Source organism: Papio anubis, chromosome 20, assembly GCF_008728515.1.
Source record: "Papio anubis isolate 15944 chromosome 20, Panubis1.0, whole genome shotgun sequence".
Taxonomy (NCBI): Eukaryota; Metazoa; Chordata; class Mammalia; order Primates; family Cercopithecidae; genus Papio; species Papio anubis.
The window spans coordinates 32925004-32945747 of NC_044995.1; the positions used below are offsets into that span (position 1 = coordinate 32925004).

General features: G+C 51.5%; 1 protein-coding gene across 4 annotated transcripts; it reads left to right on the forward strand.

Moving 5' to 3' along the window:
- Positions 1 to 407: 407 nt before the first annotated feature.
- TMEM161A (transmembrane protein 161A) lies at positions 408 to 19710 on the forward strand. 4 transcript variants are annotated; one of them, XM_003915213.4, is made up of 12 exons: positions 409 to 519; positions 4076 to 4179; positions 5762 to 5842; positions 6222 to 6319; positions 6468 to 6624; positions 8238 to 8389; positions 17523 to 17583; positions 17674 to 17817; positions 17921 to 18034; positions 18163 to 18337; positions 18469 to 18565; positions 19144 to 19710. In XM_003915213.4, the coding sequence occupies exons 1-12, from the start codon at positions 517 to 519 to the stop codon at positions 19395 to 19397; spliced, it is 1440 nt and encodes a 479-aa protein (XP_003915262.2). In that variant the 5' UTR covers positions 409 to 516; the 3' UTR covers positions 19398 to 19710. The 4 variants fall into 4 exon arrangements, with proteins under 4 accessions (XP_021786616.2, XP_003915262.2, XP_021786617.2 ...); XM_021930925.2 differs by having other exon boundaries at positions 6543 to 6624; XM_021930924.2 differs by lacking the exon at positions 6222 to 6319 and having other exon boundaries at positions 408 to 519; positions 5682 to 5842.
- The last annotated feature ends 1034 nt before the right edge of the window (positions 19711 to 20744 follow it).

Genomic DNA, 20744 nt, shown 5'->3' on the forward strand with positions numbered 1-20744 from the left:
ACAGAGCATGGTGGGTGCAAGCTGTACTATTAGGTGCACCACAGTGCTAGCAGCAGATTTAAGTCAGGCAGAGGGGTCTGGATTCAGTCTGAGTACTTAGCCTACTTGGTACTTAGGAATACTAAGTACTTAGTCTACTAAGTAGGAGCCATTGAATGTTCTTGATGGGGGGAGAGTTCTCTCAGAAATGTCCCTTAGGTGGGAATAAATGATTTCGCTGCAAACCTTTGAAATAAGTTTAGGTAAGAGAAGACTGAGCCTTCAGAGAGGTGGGCCACGCAGGCCTCCCAGACACAATCTTGACTTTGATCGCTCAGAACCAGCGTGTCTGAACTACAATTTCCGGCATGCAACGCGAGCGGCCTCCTCGTCCCTGGTGACTTGCCGGCTCAAAACACGCTGATTGGTTGCACGGGATGCTCGTCAGATCAGAGTCGGGCTCTAATTGGTCGAGTTCCCGTGGAGGGCCCGGAGCCCCAGGCCGGTGGGTCCGTGCACCGCGCTCCCGCAAGCGCCATGGTGAGCGAGCGTCTTGCGAAGTGGGGGGCTCTGCAGGGCCGGGGTCCAGCCGAGGGGGTCCAGGGAGACACTGAGGGAATGTGGTCTCTTCTTGGGGATTGGAGGCTCTGAGGGATTCGGGGGCACGCTGAAGGCCGTGTGTCCCTGTCTGGGGGCCCTGCTCTCGCTGCAGGACCTCCGAAGGAGTCGACGGGGGTCGTACCCAGGGATACTAGAAGCCCTTAAGCGTTCTGGGGATTCCGCTCTCTGGAGACCTTTTAGGGGTTTGGGGCCCTGCTATGGGGTCGTGGTCCCACAGAGGGGACTGCGGACCTCAGCACATTTGGAACCTTGTTAAGGCGGTTTGGGGGCCTTTTGGGGTCCACTCTGGGGACAGGGGTCCTGCAGGAGCGTGGGGGCCGCGCCGACGGGATCCATCAGGGGTCCCTTGTATATCGGGGTGTGTGCAACGGGCAGGGGAAGCCGTGGGAAGTGGACTCAGGAGGTCTGGGTGGCCTCAGGGCGGGCAAAGTTCTCAGAGTGGGAGACAGGACAGTTGGAACCTTCAAGTCTCACTCAGCTCTGGGTTCAACCCACTGAGCGTGTTCTTAAAACTTAGCCCAGCCCCAGGGGATCAGGCTGGTGCGGGGAGATGGGGGACTCCCACAACCCTGACGCGACTGGCCTGGGCAGAGAGAGGGACGTGGAACTGGAGAACTGGAGGGTCCCTGCCTGGGACCATCCCCGATGAGGGGTGCTGGAGATGGCCCTGAAGCAAGGGCCCTGATGGCTGGGATTATTGAAAGTGGGACGTTGTCCCAGGCGCAGGTGCAGGACTCCGTAGGAGATGAGGGCGCGGGCTCCCGGGAATGAGATGGAGGGAAGTTGCATTGATTTTATCAGGGTTCTTGGGTTCGAGGATCGTAAATCCAGTAAAGGGAAAAGGAGCTGATGGAAGACTCAAGAAAATCCTTGGAGATGTCTGCGGAGCCCTGACCTTGAGATAGGAGGCTGGCTGGAGGGGAGGGCTATCAGGACATCCCAGGACAGACCTCTAGAAGCCTTAGGTGGAGAGATACACCCCTCCACCACCTTCTCCCTTAGGGGATTTTGGGAGGTGGTGGATGAAGAGCCCGAAGGTCCAGGAAGACCTCTGAGACTCCAGTGGTTGGGCGCAGTGAGGGCTGAGGAGAGAGCTGAGCCATCGGGAGGTGGGCAGGGGTCTGTAGCTATGCCTGCAGGGTGCAGAACCGAGTTGGGGGCTGACTGTGAGACTGGTAAAGGCCTGAACCACCTGGAAGGGTATGGGATGATGGGTGAGTGTTGGGGTCTCTCAGGAGAGCCTGGAGGAGGCTACTGGTTGAGCTCAGCAGAGAGGTCTGGGCTGGAGGTGTTACTGTGCTGAGGTTGTGATGGGTTGGTGGATTGGGTGGTTAAAACCCTGGCAGGTCACAGGAGAGAGGTCCCAGAGAGAGGAGAAAAACAGACTAGGGGGTGGGACGGCAGGGTCCTAGGGAAAGGGTGGGGCTTCGACAGCCCTGGCTCACTGGCTTGCAGGGGCCCATGGGCTGGCATTCATGGTCCTTAAGTGCCAGCCAGCCAACCAGCCGGTGTGCACTAGGGTCCCGGGGAGGGTGAGCAATGAGGATGTAGAGATGAGAAAGATGGCGCCACCAACCTCATTACTGAAAAAAGATTTCTGGTGTCAGTTTATAAGTCACAGGCACAGAGAAAATGTCCTTATTAGTCTGTTATTTTATTTATTTTTATTTTTTTATGATTATTATTTTGTTTTGAGACAGAGTCCCACTCTGTTGCTCAGGCTGGAGTGCAATGGCGCAATCTCGACTCACTGCAACCTCTGCCTCCCGGGTTCAAGCAATTCTCCTGCCTCAGCCTCCCGAGTAGCTGGGATTATAGGCATGTGCCACCATGCCTGGCTAATTTTTGTATTTTTAGTAGAGACAAGGTTTCACCATGTTGACCAGGTTGGTCTCAAACTCCTGACCTCAAGTGATCAGCCCGCCTCAGCCTCCCAAAGTGCTGGGATTACAGGCGTGAGCCACCGAGCCTGGCCTCAGCAGTCATTTCGAATTACCGTGCTAGGCCCGGTATCCATCACATTAGGGTTTTTCTGACTAAATTTAGCTTATTTATGCCTGATTAAAGGATTATTTTAATAATTAATTTTAGTATTAAACTTTATTTCATTTTGATTATAACACCAGAATACTAGTAGACAGCTCTCCTGAACACATAATTTTACATAATTACGTAATTACTGGCAGCAAATGGGTATTTACTGCATTCAAGCAGGAAAACCCAGCTTCACCACAGACTGATTCTTCTAAAATGTTTAAAAATAAGTATATGAAAATGTGTTCTGAATTAAGAACTGGGTGAGAAAATTCCTAATTTAAAAAAAAAAAGTCATAGCTGGGTGTGTTAGTGCATGACTGTGGTCCTAGCTACTCGGTAGGTTGAGGGAGGATCACTTGATCCCAGGAGTTTGAGACCAGCCTGGGCAACATAGCAAGACCCCATCTCTAAAAATAAAAATAGGCCTGACACAGTGGCTCATGCCTGTAATCCCAACAGTTTGGGAAGCCAAGGCAGGAGGACTGCTTGAGCCTAGGCGTTCAAGACCAGCCTGGGCGACATGGAGAAACCCTATCTCTACAAAATAGTCAAAAATCAGCTGGGTGTGTTGGCGGGTGCCTGTAATCCCAGCTACTAGGGAGGCTGATGTGGGAGAATCACTTGAACCTGGGAGGTTGAGGCTGCAGTGAGCACCCCACCATGTCACTGCACTCCAGCCTGGGTGGCAGAGCAAGACCCTATTCTCCCCACCACCACTCCCCTGCCAAAACACACACACACACATACACACACACACACACACACACAAATAAAAATAAATAAGCTCACCACACTCAGACATGTAGGTCTTCACATCAAAACAGGAGGTGGCCAGGAGCATAGATGCCCTTTCAAGGAGGTTAATTACAAAGGGAAGGAGAGGGAGGAGGGTGATGGAACCATCAGGGATCATTTAAGGTGGGAGACACTTAGGGGAAGGAGCTACCCGGGGAAGGAGAAAGCTAGAAGCTCAACCAGGACGCAGTGGCTCCCAAGGTGGGAGTGCAGAAGGCGGTGGGAGTTGTTTGCACTGAGTGTGGCGACCTCGTGGTTAGGGGCTGGAAGGTGGTGGTGAGGAATACAGGAGGCTACATAGGAAGCACCCATTTCCAGATGAGAAAAGTGAGACTCCAGGAAAGTAATATTATACCTGAATCCATAGTGGAGGCAGGAGGCGAACCCCATGGTCTCCACTGCCCTACACTCCAGCTAGGTGGTGATGCGGGGGGGTGCTGCTGACCTCTGACGTGAGAGGGCAGGGCCAGGCCAGGTGAGTCCAGGCTCACCCCAGGACTCTCCCCTAAGAAGCTGCTACAGCCTAAGAGGCTCGCCCTTCCCCCATCGGGCCTGGCTTCTCTATAAATAGCCTGGGCTCCTAGGGAGGGAGGGAGCTTGTGACCCTCTGGCAGGTGCTGCCAGTCACGTCCCCTCCCCCCAGGCGGTCCTCGGAGTGCAGCTGGTGGTGACCCTGCTCACTGCCACCCTCATGCACAGGCTGGCGCCGCACTGCTCCTTCGCGCGCTGGCTGCTCTGCAACGGCAGGTGAGTCGTGTCCCGGCGGTGGGAGGGGCCCCGCGGAACCACGCCCCCTTCTGGCTCCCTACGCTCCCCCTCACAAATTGCACGGCCTCGATCTTGGTTAGTGGGTGATGGGGGGAAAGACGTTGTTGAGGTGTAATTGAAGTACAACAAACTGCATATATTTGTTTTTTCTTTTTCTTTTTAGAGACAGGGTCTCATTGTTACCCAGCTTGGAGTGCAGTGGTCTGATCATAGCTCACTGCAACCTCAACCTTCTGGGCTCAGGTGGCCCTCCTGCCTGAACCTCCTGAGTAGCTGGGACTACAGGTGTGCACCACCGTGCCCAGACAATTTTTTAACTTTTAATAGAGATGGGGTCTTGCTAAGTTGCCCAGGCTGGTCTCAAACTCCTGGACTCAAGCGATCCTACCACTTTGACCTCCCAAAGTGCTGGGATTACAGGCGTGAGCCCCTATGCCTGACACAAACTGTATATATTTGACGTATACAGTTGGACCTGTTTTGACAGATGTACACATGGGTGGAACCATCGCCACACTCCCCACGTCCCCCACTCTTCCTGCCTCCCTGTAACCCAGCCTTCCTTCCACCCCTGCACCTGCTAGAGCTCGCCTGCTCTGTTTTTTGTCCCTGTGTGGGTCTCTGATGCTTTCTGAGAATCTGGTGGTAACTGAATTCTCTCCTGAGAAAAATGTATGTGACAAAAACAAAGGCAAAAAACCGCGTCAAAGATGATGGCTCAGGCCCATAATCCCAACACTGGGGGAAGCCAAGGTGGGAGGATCACTTGATCCAGGAGTTTGAGACCAGCCTGGGCAACATGGCAAGACCGCGTCTCTACAAAAAATTTTAAAGATTAGCCAGGTATGGTGGCTCACGCCTGTGATCCCAGCTAATCAGGAGTCTGAGGCGGGAGGATCATTTGAGCCCAGAAGGTTGAGTCTGCCGTGAGCTGAGATGGCGCCACTGTACTCTAGCCTGGGCGACCGACCAAGGCCTTCTCTCAAAAACAAAAACAGAAAGCCAGGCGAGGTGGCTCATGCCTGTAATCCCAGCCCTTTGGGAGGCTGAGGCGGGTGTATCACTTGAGGTCAGGAGTTTGAGACCAGCCTGGCCAACATAGTGAAACCCTGTCCCTACTAAAAATACAAAAATTAGCTGGGCATCGTGGTGCATGCCGGTAGTCCCAGCTCCTCGGGAGGTTGAGGCAGGAGAATCACTTGAACCCGGGAAGTGGAGGTTGCAGTGAGCCAAGATCGTGCCACTGCACTCCAGGCTGGGCGACAGAGCAAGACTCTGTCTCAGAAAGAAAAGGAAAAAGAAGATAAAAGTTGCACACACCTGCTTCCCCAGGAGAGTTAGCCAGCAGATTCAGGGGTATCCAAGCCTCCTGAGCCCACTCAGCCTAGATCTGTTGGCCTCACGATTTCCCCAGAATTTCCCCATGCTGTACCCTCACCTACCTCCCAGTGTTCCCCTGAACTAGGCTACCCTCTAACTAGAATCCCTGGATTTGAGGTTCACTGCCTCAACCTGCCAGCCCCATATCTGAGCTTCCCTGACTGCCCGTCCTTGCTCTCAGTCTGTTCCGATACAAGCACCCGTCTGAGGAGGAGCTTCGGGCTCTGGCGGGGAAGCCGAGGCCCAGAGGCAGGAAAGAGCGGTGAGTGAACTGGGCCCCATCCCCAGCCTTGGGTGGGTGGCTCCTCCCCAGGGACGGCCTCACCGTTGCTCAGGGGGCTCTGGGCTAAGGGATACAGGACTGGCCTACCCACACTTCCAGACTCTGATCTGGGCACAGGTGATCTGGGAGACCCTAGTCCAAGGAGATGATCACTGTCAAGTTAGCATCTGTTTCCTAGCAGTTTGCTCTAGCCAGTCCTGTGGGTGGTGGTGGGGGGGGGTCCTCACATCCCAGTGTGCAGAAGAGCCAAGGCTATAGGAAGTGATGGTCTCCAGGCCAACTGCTCTGAGCTCTGAGGGTGGCTGGCCCCAGTGGGATGTGTGCTTACCGGCCCCCTTGCTTGTCACCATCCTCCCAGGTGGGCCAATGGCCTTAGTGAGGAGAAGCCACTGTCTGTGCCCCGAGATGCCCCATTCCAGCTGGAGACCTGCCCCCTCACAACTGTGGATGCCCTGGGTAATAGCCCAGTCCCGTCCCTAAACTCCATGCCCTCAGCCCTGAAGGTTCCCACACCCTCATGGGGGTGGGGAGGATTTGAAGGAGGAGTATGCTGTTGGGAGGGGAGCGGGTTGGGCCCCAGGGCTGAGCAGAGTGCCCCCCGCAGTCCTGCGCTTCTTCCTGGAGTACCAGTGGTTCGTGGACTTTGCTGTGTACTCGGGTGGCGTGTACCTCTTCACAGAGGCCTACTACTACATGCTGGGTCCAGCCAAGGAGACTAACATTGCCGTGTTCTGGTGCCTGCTCACAGTGGCCTTCTCCATGTATCCTTTCTCTCTGCTCCCTGCCAGAGGGGCAGATGGGAGCAGGACCCGAGCTTCCCTGGCTCCCCTAAACTGGGGTGGCAGTTTTCACCTGCTGTGCCACAAACTTCCCCAAGCTTGGTGGCATGAAGCAGACATTTTATGTGCTCTGGCTCTGTGGGTGGACAGACTGGGCGGGGCTCAGCAGGTCGGTTAATCTCCACTCCACATGATCATGCCATTCAGTGGCAGTAGAAATGCCAGGAGGCAAGAGGGAATGCCTTGCCCAAAGTCACCCAGCCCATCCCTTTTCTTTCTACCACATTCTCCTTGTGTAAGGAAATCACCAGGCCAGTCCACAATCAAGGCCAAGAAAGAGATGGCCCCTTGGCAAAATTTTAAAAAATGTATACTCCAGGCATGGTGGCTCACACTTGTAATCCCAGCACTTTGGGAGGCTGAGGCAGGCGGATCACCTGAGGTCTGGAGTTCAAGACCAGCCTGGCCAACATGGTGAAACCCCATCTCTACTAAAAGTACAAAAATTAGCGGGGCACAGTGGCTCATGCCTGTAATCCCAGCACTTTGGGAGGCCAAGGTGGGTGGATCACCTGAGGTCAGGAGTTCAAGACCAGCCTGACCAACATGGAGAAACCCCTTCTCTACTAAAAATACAAAAATTAGCCAGGCATGGTGGTGCATGCCTGTAATCCCAGTTACTTAGGAGCCTGAGGCAGGAGAATCGCTTGAACCCGGGAGGTAGAGGTTGCAGTTAGCCGAGATCGTGCTATTGCACTCCAGCCTGGGTGACAAGAGTGAATTCCTTCCCCCCCCCCAAATTTTATATATACACACACACACACATATGTATGTATGTATGTATGTATGTGTATGTATATGTGTATATGTATATATATTTGTTGTTGTTGAGATGGGATCTTGCTTTGTTGCCTAGGCTGGTCCTGACTGGCTTCAAGTGATTCTCCTGCTTTGGCCTCCCAAAGAGAGCAAACATATGACTTTAGGGACCCAAGTTTGAGGAAGCACAGAAAGAATGCCACTCCTGTGACTCTTGGAGAGGGAAACCTGTCTCAAAATCCACTGGTTCCCCAGATTCCCATGCTTTTTTTTTTTTTTTTTTTTTTTTTGAGATGGAGTTTTGCTCTTGTTGCCCAGGCTGGAGTGCAGTGGCATGATTTAGGCACTACAACCTCCGTCTCCCGGGTTCAAGTGATTCTCCTGCCTCAGCCTCCCAAGTAGCTGGGATTACAGGCATGCACTACCGTGTCTGGCCCCAATGCTGCATTTTGAGGGCAGATTGGAGATGAAGCCCTTCTATATCTGATTGCTTTTCCAAGGGATGTGAAGTAGGTGAGGTAGGTGAAAGAGGCAGGATCACCCAGGGCGGGAGGCTGAACAGACATGGTGGCCTGATGAGGCCATCTCCCACTCAACAGGAACCCCCAGTTTACATCTTGATCTGGGATCCAGCACCCCAAACCCGAACTCCTCTAGGTCATCCCCAAGGCCTGTTTGTGCAGCAGTGCTTGTTCCCGGGAGTTCCCAGGTGGGGTGTGGTGAAATGGGCAGAGTGGGGCAGTGGCAACTGAGGCCTCCTTAGCTCTAGCCTCCAGCAAGATGTTCCTGACAGTGACACGGCTGTACTTCAGCGCCGAGGAGGGGGGTGAGCGCTCTGTCTGCCTCACCTTTGCCTTCCTCTTCCTGCTGCTGGCCATGCTGGTACAGGTGGTGCGGGAGGACACCCTCGAGCTGGGCCTGGAGCCTGGTAAGTGCAGCCCCCAACGTGGGGGCACCACAGCTGTCACTCCCTCATGTAATCTGACCAGGCTGGTTTCACTGGCTCGGTGTCCAGCATGAATAGGTAAAGGAGTGGGCTCCTGGGGTGAAGACAGCCCCCATTAGTGACTATCTCAACTCCTGAACCTCATTGGGCTTTGGGGAAGAGAGGACCTTCCCTTTCTCACTGTCTCTGATGGATACTCATGGCTATAGCTCTTCTTTCTTTTTCTTTTTTTTTTTTTTTGAGATGGAGTCTCACTTTTGTCACCCAGGCAGGAGTTCAGTGGCATGATCTCAGCTCACTGCAACCTCTGCCTCCTGCATTCAAGTGATTCTCCTGCCTCAGCCTCCCAAGCTGGGATTATGGGTGCACGCCACCAAGCCTGGCTAATTTTTTTATTTTTAGTAAAGATGGGGTTTCACCATGTTGGCCAGGCTGGTCTCAAACTCCTGACCTCAGGTGACCCACCCACCTCAGCCTCCCCAAGTGCTGGGATTACAGGTGTGAGCCACTGTGTGTGGCCTCTTTTTTTCATTTTTTAAAAAAATAATTTATTTATTTATTTTTATTGAGACAGGGTCTCATTGTGTTGCCCAGGCTGGTCTCACACTCCTGAGCTCAAGCGATCTGCCCACCTCGGCCTCCCAAAGTGCTGGTATTACAGGTGTGAGCCACCATGTCTGGCCTCTTAAATGATCCTTTTAACATAGAATTTGTACCTCATCACTTCTCTGCCTGGCACCACACTCCCTGGGTCTTAGGAGAAAGACCATAGTCCTCACCATGGCCCACATGACCCTGCTGACTGTTTGAGTTTTACCTTCTCCAATTCTCCCTGCCTTTCAGTTTTTAAAATTATATATGTTTGATATATACAAAGAAGATGTGTATGTCAATTATAAAGCAAAATAATAATATGAGTACCTGCAAACCTACCCCTCAAATAAGAAGTAGGTGGGGTAGTGACTGCACCAATCTCCCAGGGGGCAGTAAGGTTTAAATGAATCAGGATCCATAGATAGGGCTTGATTTTTGCCAACCTAGTCCTCGTCACGTGGAATGATGCCTTCTGTGGCCTTAACATGCATTTCTCTGATTACCAGGGAAGTTGAGCACCTTTTCCTGTTTATTCATGATTCATGTCTCTTCTATGAAATTTCTGTGAAATGCCTGTTCACGTTGTTGCCCATTTTTGTATCTTTTTTCTCTTTGAATTTTTTTTCATTGTGGTAAAATAGACAAAACATAAAATTCACCATCTTAACCATTTTTAAATATGCAGCTCAGTGGCATTAAGTATATTTAGATGGCCGAGCGTGGTGGCTCATGTCTATAATCCCAGCACTTTGGGAGACTGAGGCAGGCAGATCACCTGAGGTTGGGAGTTTGAGACCAGCCTGCTCAACATGGAGAAACGCTAAATTTTGTCTCTACTAAAAATACAAAATTAGCCGGATGTGGTGACACACGCCTGTAATCCCAGCTACTTGGGAGGCTGAGGCAGGAGAATTGCTTGAACCTGGGAAGCGGAGGTTGTGGTGAGCCAAGATCGAGCCATGGCACTCCAGCCTGGGCAACAAGAGTAAAACTCCATCTCAAAAAAAAAAAAAAGACAGGCCAGGCGTGGTGGCTCACGTGTGTAATCCCAGCACTTTGGGAGGCTGAGGCAGGCAGATCACAAGGTCAGGAGATCAAGACCATCCTGGCTAACATGGTGAAACCCCGTCTCTACTAAAAATACAAAAAATTAGCTGGGCGTAGTGGTGGGCACCTGTAGTCCCAGCTACTTGGGAGGCTGAGGCAGGAGAATGGTGTGAACCCAGGAGGCAGAGCTTGCAGTGAGACGAGATCACGCCACTGCACTCCAGCCTGGGAGACAGAGCGAGACTCTGTCTCAAAAAAAAAAAAAAAGTCTATTTAGATTATTGTGGAACCATCACCACCATCCATCTCCACAACTCTTTCCTCTTGCAAAACTGAAACTCCATCCCATTAAACACTAACTCCCTGTTCCTCCTTCTGCAGCCCCTGATACCCACCATTTTATGTCCTGTCTCTGTGAATGTGACCACTCTGGGTTCCTCATATAGGTGGCATCATACAGTATTTGTCCTTTTGTGATGGGCTCATTTCAGTTAGCACAATGTCCTCAAATCATATCCATGTTGTAGCAGGTGTTAGATTTTTTTTTTCTTTTTTTGAGACAGGATCTCACTGTGTCATCTAGGCTGGAGTGCAGTGGTGCAATCACAACTCACTGCAGCCTTGACCTCCAGGGCTCAAGTGATCTCCCACCTCAGCCTTCCAAGTAGCTGGGACCACAGTCACGTGCCACCATGCCTGGCTAATTTTTACTTTTTTTTTTTTGTCTGTAGAGATGGGGTCTTGCTATGCTTCCCAGGCTGGTCTCAAACTCCTGGCCTTGAGCAATCCTCTCACCTCAGCCTCCCAAAGCGCTGGGATAACAGGCGTGAGCCACTGTGCCCAGCCAGAATTCCATTTTTAAGACTGAACAGTATTTCATTGTCTGGATGGAACACATTTTGTTTATTTGTCCACGGATGAACATTTGCTTGGGTTGTTTCCAACTTTTGGCTTTTTGACTAATACTGCTGTGAACCTGAGTGTACAAGTCTCTCTTTGAGACTCCATTTTCAGTTTTGGAGGGGATATATCCAGAAGTGGAACTGCTGGATTATATGATAATTCTACTTTTAATTTTTTGAGGAACTGCCATACCGTTTTATACAGCAGCTGAACCATTTTATTTTATTTTTGAGACAGAGTCTCATTCTGTTGCCCAGGCTGCAGTGCAGTGGTGGCATGATCTCCACTCACTGCAACCTCTGCCTCCTGGATTCAAATGATTCTCATGCCTCAGGCTCCCGAGTAGCTGGGACTATAGGCTCCTACCACCACACCCAGCTAATTTTTTTTTTTTTTTTTTAGACAGAGTCTTGCTCTGTCACCCAGGCTGGAGTACAGTGGCATGATCGTGGCTCACTGCAACCTCCACCTTCCAGCCTCAAGTGATTCTCTTGCCTCAGCCTCCCAATTAGCTGGGATTACAGGAATGCACCACCACATCTGGCTCATTTTTGCATTTTTAGTAGAGATGGGGTTTCACCATGTTGGCCAGGCTGGTCTTGAACTTTTAACCTCAGGCGATCTGCCCATCTTGGCCTCCCAAAGTGCTGGGATTACAGGTGTGAGTCACCGCGCCCAGCCACACCCAGATAATTTTTGTATTCTTAATAGAGACGGATTTTGCCATGTTGCCCAGGCTGGTCTCAAACTCTTGAACTCAAGCAGTCTGCCAGCCTCGGCCTTCCAAAGTGCTGGGATTACAGGCATGCACCACTGTGCCTGGCCCATTTTATATATTATATTCCCAGCAGCAGTGCACAAGTGCACAATTTCTCCACTTCATTGCCAATACTTGTTTTCTTTTTCTTTTCACTTCACCACTATTTGCATTATTTTCCGTCTGCATACATGCATCACACTTTCTTTGCTGAGCCATTGAATGTAGTTGTAAGCGTCACCTCTAGTATCTTGATGAATGTTATTTGATTATTTTAGTTGATATTTGTCTTGAAAAATATCCTTCCCTAAAATCAGAAAGTCATTCTATATTTTATTCTAAAATATTTCGGCCAGGCGTGGTGGCTCATGCCTATAATCCCAACACTTTGGGAGGCCGAGGCGGGTGGATTGCCTGAGGTCTGGAGTGCAAGACTAGCCTGGTCAACATGGTGAAACCCCATCTGTAGTAAAAATACAAAAAGCAGCTGGGCGAGGTGGCGTGCACTTGTAATCTCAGCTACTCTGGAGGCTGAGGCAGGAGAATCGCTTGAACCCAGGAGGCGGAGGTTGCAGTAAGCCAAAATTGCGTCATTGCACTCTAGCCTGGGCGACAAGAGCAAGACTCCATCTTAAAAATAAATAAAATAAAATAAAATAAAATATTTCAACTTTTACATTTCATATAAGCTCCTAAACTCCTCACTGTCCCTGATGGACAGTGACATTAATTTTTGTGTTATGATGTAGGGGTCAAATTTGAGTGTCTCCATGGACTAACCTTGCTAAAGAATTATATTTTTAGGCTGGTTGCGGTGGCTCACGCCTGTAATCCCAGCACTTTGGGAGGCTGAGGCGGGTGGATCACTTATAGGTCAGGAGTCGAGACCATCCTAGCTGGACACAGTGAAACCCCGTCTCTACTAAAAATGCAAAAAATTAGCCAGGCGTGGTGGTGGGTACCTGTAGTCTCAGCTACTTGGGAGGCTGAGGCAGGAGAATGGCGTGAACCTGGGAAGCAGAGCTTGCAGTGAGCCAAGATCACACCACTGTACTCCAGCCTGGGCGACTGAGCAAGACTCTGTCTCAAAAAATAAATAAATAAATAAATAAATTATATTTTTATTGAATTCCAGATTTTTTTTTGAGACGGAGTCTCGCCTTCTTGTCAGCCCAGGCTGGAGTGCAGTGGCCGGATTCAGCTTCACTGCAAGCTCCGGCCCGGCCTGGCTTCATTCTCTGCCTCAGCCTCCCGTAGTAGCTGGGACTACAGGCTCGCTTTCACCTCGCCTCAAGTTTTTAGACATTTTTTAGTAGAGACGGGTTTCACTGTTAGCCAGGATGGTCTCGATCTCCCAACCTCGATCCACCGCCCTCGCCTCCCAGTGCTGGGATTACAGGCTTGAGCCAACACGCTACCGCCGCACTCCAGATTCTTTTGGTTTTCTTTTTGTCTTGTCTGATCTTTTCCTTTTTTTTTTTTTTTTTGAGATGGAGTCTCACGTCGCCTAGGGTTAGAGGCAGTGGCTGGATCTCAGCTCACTGTAAGCTCCGCCTCCGGGTTCACGCTTATTCTCCTTGCCTTTCCTCAGCCTCCCCGGGAGTAGCTGGGACTACAGGGCTCGCCACCTCGGGCCTCGGGCTAGGTGTTCTTTGTATTTTTTTAGTAGAGACGGGTTTCAACTGTTAGCCAGGATGGTCTCGATTCTCCGACCTCGCGGATCCGCCTTCTCCGCTCGCCTCCCAGTGCTGGGATTACAGGCTTGAGCCACTTCCGGCCGATTTTCCCTTTTGGTATGGCTAGGACCTCTGGATTTTAGAACAGTAGTGATGTAATCCTCCTCTTTTCTTTTGTTTCTTTTTGAGACGAGTCTCGCTTGTCGCCTTCAGGCTGGAGGCAGTGGGTCTGATCTCGCTCGCCATAAGTTCGCCTCTGGTTCCCGCTTATTCTCCTGCCTTCAGCCTCCCGAAGTTGGGACTACAGGCTTCGCCATTACCCGCTAGTTTTGTATTTTTAGTAGAGACGGGTTTACCCTCGTATAGCCAGGATGGTCTCGGATTCCTGACCTCGGATCCACTTCGCCCCTCGGCCTCCCCCAAAGTGCTGGGATTACAGGCTTGAGCCATCACAGCCTGCCTTTTTTTGAGACGAAAGCCTGCTCTGTTGCCTAGGCTGAGGCAGTGGCGCTAATCTCGCCCACTGCAGTTTCTGCCTCCTGGTTCACGCCATTCTCCTGCCTCAGCCTCCCGAGTAGCTGGGACTACAGCCTCACCACATACCGGCTAATTTTTCATTTTAGTAGAGACGGGTTTCACCATGGTCCGGGATCTCCTGACCCAGATCCTGGCCTGGCCTGCCTCCTGGGGGAAGTGCTGATTACAGGCTTGAGCCACCGCGCCCGGCTCTTTTCTTGTTTCTAATTTCTCAGTTAGCTACTTGGCTTATAAATTTTCAGTCTTTTCTAAGTTTATAGCATATATAGCATTTAATGTTACACATATTTTATCAGGTCTCTCACTTTTGTTCACCTAATTTTTTGTTTGTTTGTTTTTTGGAGGTTTTTTTTGAGATGGAGTTTTGCTCTTGTCACTCAGGCTGGAGTGCAATTGTGCAATCTCAGCTCACTGCAACCTCTGCCTCCTAGGTTCAAGTGATTCTCCCACCTTAGCCTCTTGAGTAGCTGGGATTACAGGTGCACGCCACCACGCCTGGCTAATTTTTGTATTTTTTTTTTTTTTTGAGACGGAGTCTCGCTCTGTCACCCAGGCTGGAGTGCAGTGGCCGGATCTCAGCTCACTGCAAGCTCCGCCTCCCGGGTTTACGCCATTCTCCTGCCTCAGCCTCCCGAGTAGCTGGGACTACAGGCGCCCGCCACCTCGCCCGGCTAAGTTTTTGTATTTTTAGTAGAGACGGGGTTTCACCATGTTGGCCAGGCTGATCTCAAACTCCTGACCTCAGGTGATCCACCTGCCTTGGCCTCCCAAAGTGCTGGGATTACAGGTGTGAGCCATCATGCCCGACAGTTCACCCAAGTTTTGATTGATATTTTTTATTGTTCTGTTTGGGATGTTTTAACATTTCCCTTCTGATTTCTGTAGAGATGGGGTCTTGCTATGCTTTGACCTATGGATTATTAAATATTTTTAAATTTTTCAAACATAGACCTTTAAAAAATACATATTTATTTCTAGCTCAATTGCACAGATGGTCTATTTGAAATAATTTCTTTAAAATTTGGTAAGGTTTGCCCTATGGCCTGGAACGTGATCAGATTTTGTGACTGTTCCATGTTTTCTTGACATATTCTGTTGTTGTGTTGCCTTTTTTCACATGTTCTAATTGAAGGACATATTCTCTGGCTCTATGAGTTTAATAAATTCAAATCTCCATCTTGCCTAATCTTTTGTCTGTGACATATCAGTCAGCAGAAGTCAATCTCCCTCTGGGACAACAGAGTTCTCAATTTCCTTATCAATTCTGTCAGTGTTTTCTTTATATATTTTGCAGCCTATTCACAAGGTATTCACAGATTTAGAACTGCTACATTTTCCTGGTGAATCAGCCATTTTATCATGATGTATGGACCCCTTCTATCTTCTAATACTACTTCTTTTTTACTTCTTTTTTTTTTTTTTTTTTTTTTGAGATGGAGTTTTGCTCTTGTTGCCCAGGCTGGAGTGCAATGGTGCAATCTCGGCTCACTGCAACCTCTGCCTCCTGGTTCAAGTGGTTCTCCTGCCTCAGTCTCCCAAGTAGCTGGTATTACCTGCCACTGTGCCCAGCTAATTTTTGTATTTTTAGTAGAGCCAGGGTTTCACCATGTTGGCCAAGCTGGTCTTGAACTCCTGACCTTGTGATCCGCCTGCCTCGGCCTCCCAAAGTGCTAGAATTACAGGTGTGAGCCACCACGCCCGGCCTATTCTAATACTACTTCTTAGTCCAGTTTGGCTGGTAGTAGTGTAGCCTTTCTAGCTTGCTTTCTTTTGATTAGTATTTGCTGTATCTTTTTAACATCCCTTTACTTTCAATCTTCCAGTGACTTTATGTCAAGGTATGTCATCCTTTAAAAAACATGTAGCTGGATATTTTCAATGTAGTCTAACAGTCTTTGTCATTTAACTTTAAAGTTTAGTCTGCTTATATTTATTGTGATAACTGACATTTGACTTTGTTTCTACCATCTTACTTTTTTGCTTTCTATTTGTTCCTTTTCTGTTGTTGCCGTTGACATTAGCTGTCAGCCTAATTGTTGTTCCTTTATAGGTGATCTGTCTTAACTCCCTGGCTGCTTTGTGGTTTTTTTGTGTGTTCTGCAGTTTCACTCCATTGTGTCTAGGTATGGATTTCTTTTTATTTACATGGTTTGATATACTTTGTGTATGTTTTTCATTCTGCAAACTTCTCAACCATTCTCTTCCAGTAATTCCTTTTATTCTTCATTCCTTCTCTTCCCTACCTCTGGGGCTCTGATTTGATTTGCATTGGACCTTCTGTTCTGTCTTCCTTATTCTCTTAGCCTTTCTTCATATTTCTCACCTACTTTTCTGAGTTGGAATCTGAGTGATTTCTTCAGATCTGTCTTCCAGTTCATCAGTTCCTCCTTTGGCTGTTCCTAATGTGCTGTTTAACAATCTATTATTTCAATACTTACATTTTCCCTTTAGAAGAGTTTAATTTGGTTCCTTTGCAATTCTACCCAGTCATCTGAAAGTAGTCTCATGTCACCTGTTCTGTGATTACAGCTTTCATTTCCTTAGTCATTTGACACATAATTGACAGCACCAAGTTCTGAAGTCTTTGAGGCCTAAACTTGACTGTTGTTTTTCTGTTAACTCTCCTTTATGGTGATTTGTTTCCTTATGCATTTGTTGATTTTGCCTGTGAGCTCATATGAATTTTCTCCTTTTTTTGTTTTTTTTTGACAAAGTCTCACTCTGTGCTGGAGTGCAATGGCATGATCTCAGCTCACTGCAACCTCCACATCCTGGGCCCAACCCATCCTCCCACCTCAGCCTTCAGAGTAGTTGGGACTACAGGCGTGTACCACCACTCCTGGTTTTGTATTTTTTGTAGAGATGGGGGTTTTGCCATGTTGCCTAGGCTGGTCTTGAACTTGTGAGCTCAAATGATCCACCCGCCTTGGCCTCCCAAAATGCTGAGTTACAGGTGCGAGCCACTGCACAATCTTGGGTCCTGAACTGAGGATTCCTTCCTCCAGGAGGACTTTGGTTTTCTCCTGCAGGAGTCCTTCATCCCCCTCCAGATTCCTTCTATAACCTAGGGAGCTCAGGCTCAACAGATACCCCTGAATGTTCCCAGCCCAATCAGGAGTATCTGCCTGGTACATTCTGTTTCTTTTTCTTTGAGACTGAGTTTCACTCTTATCCCCCAGGCTAGAGTGCAATGGTGCGGTCTAGGCTCACCGCAACCTCTGCCCCCCAGGTTCAAGCGATTCTCGTGCCTCAAGTAGCTGGGATTACAGGCACCTGCCACCACGCCCAGCTAATTTTTGTATTTTAAGTAGAGACAGGGTTTCACTATGTTGGCCAGGCTTGTCTCAAACTCCTGATCACAGATGATCCGCCTGCCTCGGCCTCTCAAAGTGCTGAAGGCGTGAGCCAACACACTGACCTTGTTTCTTGTAAAGAGTGCTGTGTAACTAGAGCACAAAGTTGTCCTTATGCCTGGCACAGGGCCTGGTGCATTCCTACTTGGGGAGCAAATGGATGCCTGAGGGATGGGGGATTAGGGAACAGAGTGGCCTCAGAGACCCTAGGAATTCACTCTATTCGGTCCTCTTCTTATCGTCCCCAGGCCTGGCCAGCATGACCCAGAACTTGGAGCCACTTCTGAAGAAGCAGGACTGGGACTGGGTGTGAGTCCTGGGAATGGGGGAGGGGAGCAAGGGCAGGATGGGACCCTCCCAGGGTCCCCCAGGCAGGCTTGTGACCTGGTGTTCTCCTAGGCTCCCTGTGGCCAAGCTGACTATCCGTGTGGGGCTGGCGGTGGTGGGCTCTGTGCTGGGTGCCTTCCTCACCTTCCCAGGCCTACGGCTGGCCCAGACCCACCGGGACGCGCTGACCATGTCGGAGGACCGGCCCATGCTGCAGTTACGTGGGTCGCTTGGTGGGTGGGGGGCTTAGGGGCCCTAAGGGAGGGGCTGGGGAAGAGGGGGTGCCCAGGCCTCACTCTCTCCTGCTGTCACCCCCTAGGTTCCTCCTGCACACCAGCTTCCTGTCTCCCCTGTTCATCCTGTGGCTCTGGACAAAGCCCATTGCACGGGACTTCCTGCACCAGCCGCCGTTTGGGGAAAGGCCCTTCTCCCTGTGCGTATCGGGTGGGGCTCCCCTGGGTGCCCCAACCTCTGAGACTCAGGGAGGAACCTGGGGAAGATCCTGGGGGGTGAGGGGCGGCCTTCCTAGCCCCTTACCCCGCCCCGCTCCGCTCCGCACAGGCTGTCCGACTCTGCCTTCGACTCCGGGCGCCTTTGGCTGCTGGTAGTGCTGTGCCTGCTGCGGCTTGCGGTGACCCGGCCCCACCTGCAGGCCTACCTGTGCCTGGCCAAGGCCCGCGTGGAGCAGCTGCGAAGGGAGGCTGGCCGCATCGAAGCCCGTGAAATCCAGCGGAGGGTATGGACGCCCCGATGACCTAGGCCAGAGGGAACTTGGGGCTGAGGGCAGGGTTCCTAGTCCTTTGGGCGTGGAGTCCTCCCAAACCCAGAAGGCTTCCTGCTGTAGCCACCCCTGTTACCTGCCCACAGGTGGTCCGGGTCTACTGCTACGTGACCGTGGTGAGCTTGCAGTACCTGACGCCGCTCATCCTCACTCTCAACTGCACACTCCTGCTCAAAACGCTGGGTGAGATGCTGCCGCGTGGAGGTGGAGGAGGGGCGGGGTTGGAAGATAAAACACAGTGAAGTTGGAGTCTTGGGGAGGCCGAGGTAGGGGGGGGAGGAGGCGGGGCCTGGGCAGGGGGTGGGGACTGTGGTGAGGCAGGTTCTGAGCAGGAGGTGGAGTTTGGGATGGGGTTTGCCTTAGGAGGTGGAGCCTGAGGAGGGTTGGCTCTTGGCAGGAGGTGGGGCCTGGGAAGGGGGCGGGGACTGTGGTGGGGCAGGTTATGAGCAGGAGGTGGAGTTTGCGATGGGGTGTGCCTTAGGAGGTGGAGCCTGGGGAGGGGTTGGGTCTTGGCAGGAGGTGGGGCCTGGGTAGGGGGAAGGGCATGTAGTGAGGCAGGATCTGAGCAGGAGGTGGGGCCAGGGATAAGGCTTGCCTTGGACAGGTGGCGGCGCCTGAGGGGGTGGAGACCCGGCAGGCGGTGGAGTCTGAGACAGGGGTGGGAGTGTCTGGAGGAATGGGCCCGGCCCCTCATGCCAGCCCTGCCCCTCGCCCCCTCCCCCATTTCTCCACTCATACCTCGCTTCATCCTCTTCTCCTAGGAGGCTATTCCTGGGGCCTGGGCCCAGCCCCTCTACTATCCCCCAACCCATCCTCAGCCAGTGCTGCCTCCTTCGGCTTTGGGGAGGACGAGGTCCAGCAGACTGCAACGCGGATCGCCGGGGCCCTGGGTGGCCTGCTCACGCCCCTCTTCCTCCGCGGCATCCTGGCCTACCTCATCTGGTGGACGGCGGCCTGCCAGCTGCTCTGCAGCCTCTTCGGCCTCTACTTCCACCAGCACTTGGCAGGCTCCTAGCTGCCTGCAGACCCTCCTGTGGCGCTGAGGTCTTGTCCTGGGTCAGCAGGACACTAGCCTGTCCCCTCTGTGTGTGCCCTCGTGTCCCCAGCAGCAAGGTAGGGGCAGACTCCCTGCTGTTCCCTTCACCGCAGTGCCTGAGCCGCGGCCCCCCTTGGACGCCGAGTTTCTGCCTCAGAACTGTCTCTCCTGGGCCCAGCAGCATGAGGGTCCCGAGGCCATTGTCTCCGAAGCGTGTGTGCCAGGTTTGAGTGCTGGGGGTGATGCTGGCTGCTCTTCTGAACAAATAAAGGAGCACGCCGATTTTTACAAACAGGGTCTGAGTGGTTTGGAACTTGGGCGTGTGCAGGGTGGTAGCTGCCTTGCACATCCCTGTGGCACCTGCCCGGGTGCAGGGTGGGGGCTGCGCAGGAGGGAGAAAGGATCAGGACTGAGAGGGGAGCAAAGGTCTGGGAGGAGAAGGGAAAGCGAGGAGGAGGCCAGGCACGGCAGCTCGCGCCTGCAATCCCAAATCCCAGCACTTTGGGAGGCCAAAGCGGGCAGATCACTTGAGGCCAGCAGTTCGAGAACAGCCTGGTCAACGCATGGTGAAACCCCATCTCTACTAAAAATACAAAAAGTAGGCATGGTGGCGCATGCCTATAGTTCCAGCTACTGAGAAGAATGATCCTGAAGAGTCGCTTGAACCTGAGAGGTGGAAGCTGCAGTGAGCCAAGATCGCGTCACACTCCAGCCTGCGTGACAGAGTAAAACTCTGTCTCAAAAAAAAAGAAAAGGAGGAAAAAGAGAAGAAATACAAGTGTCCCAGGAAAAGTCCAAAAGCAGGATGGAAGAGACCAGAAATCAGAGGAAGGTGGAGTCCCAGCTGAGAGTGCAGGTGGCCTGGGACGGGCAGGCAGGTGAGAGAAATGCCTCGTGAGGGAGTGCCAGGAGAAGGTTAGACGGGCAGGGAAACCTCAGGGGAAAACCTGTTTGAATAAATGGGAGGGCGGGGAGCCCACGGTGATGCCAGCATCTGCCACAGGTATGCAGGTGACTTTGTATAGAGGTCACACACAGGGAGGGGCATATTGAGGTCTTTGTGACCCAGGGAAGGGACGTGGGGCCGTCGTGGACTCTGAAGTTGTCCTGTAGCTGTGACTCCGGGGTGTGTGCACATGTGTGTTACAATGTAAGGTGCAGGCTGGGCGCCGTGGCTCACGCCTGTAACCCAGCACTTTGGGAGGCTGAGGCGGGCCAATCACCTGAGGTCAGGAGTTCAAGACCAGCCTGGCCAACATGGTGAAACCCTGTCTCTACTAAAAATACCAAAAAAATTAGCCAGGCATGGCGGCACACACTTTGTAA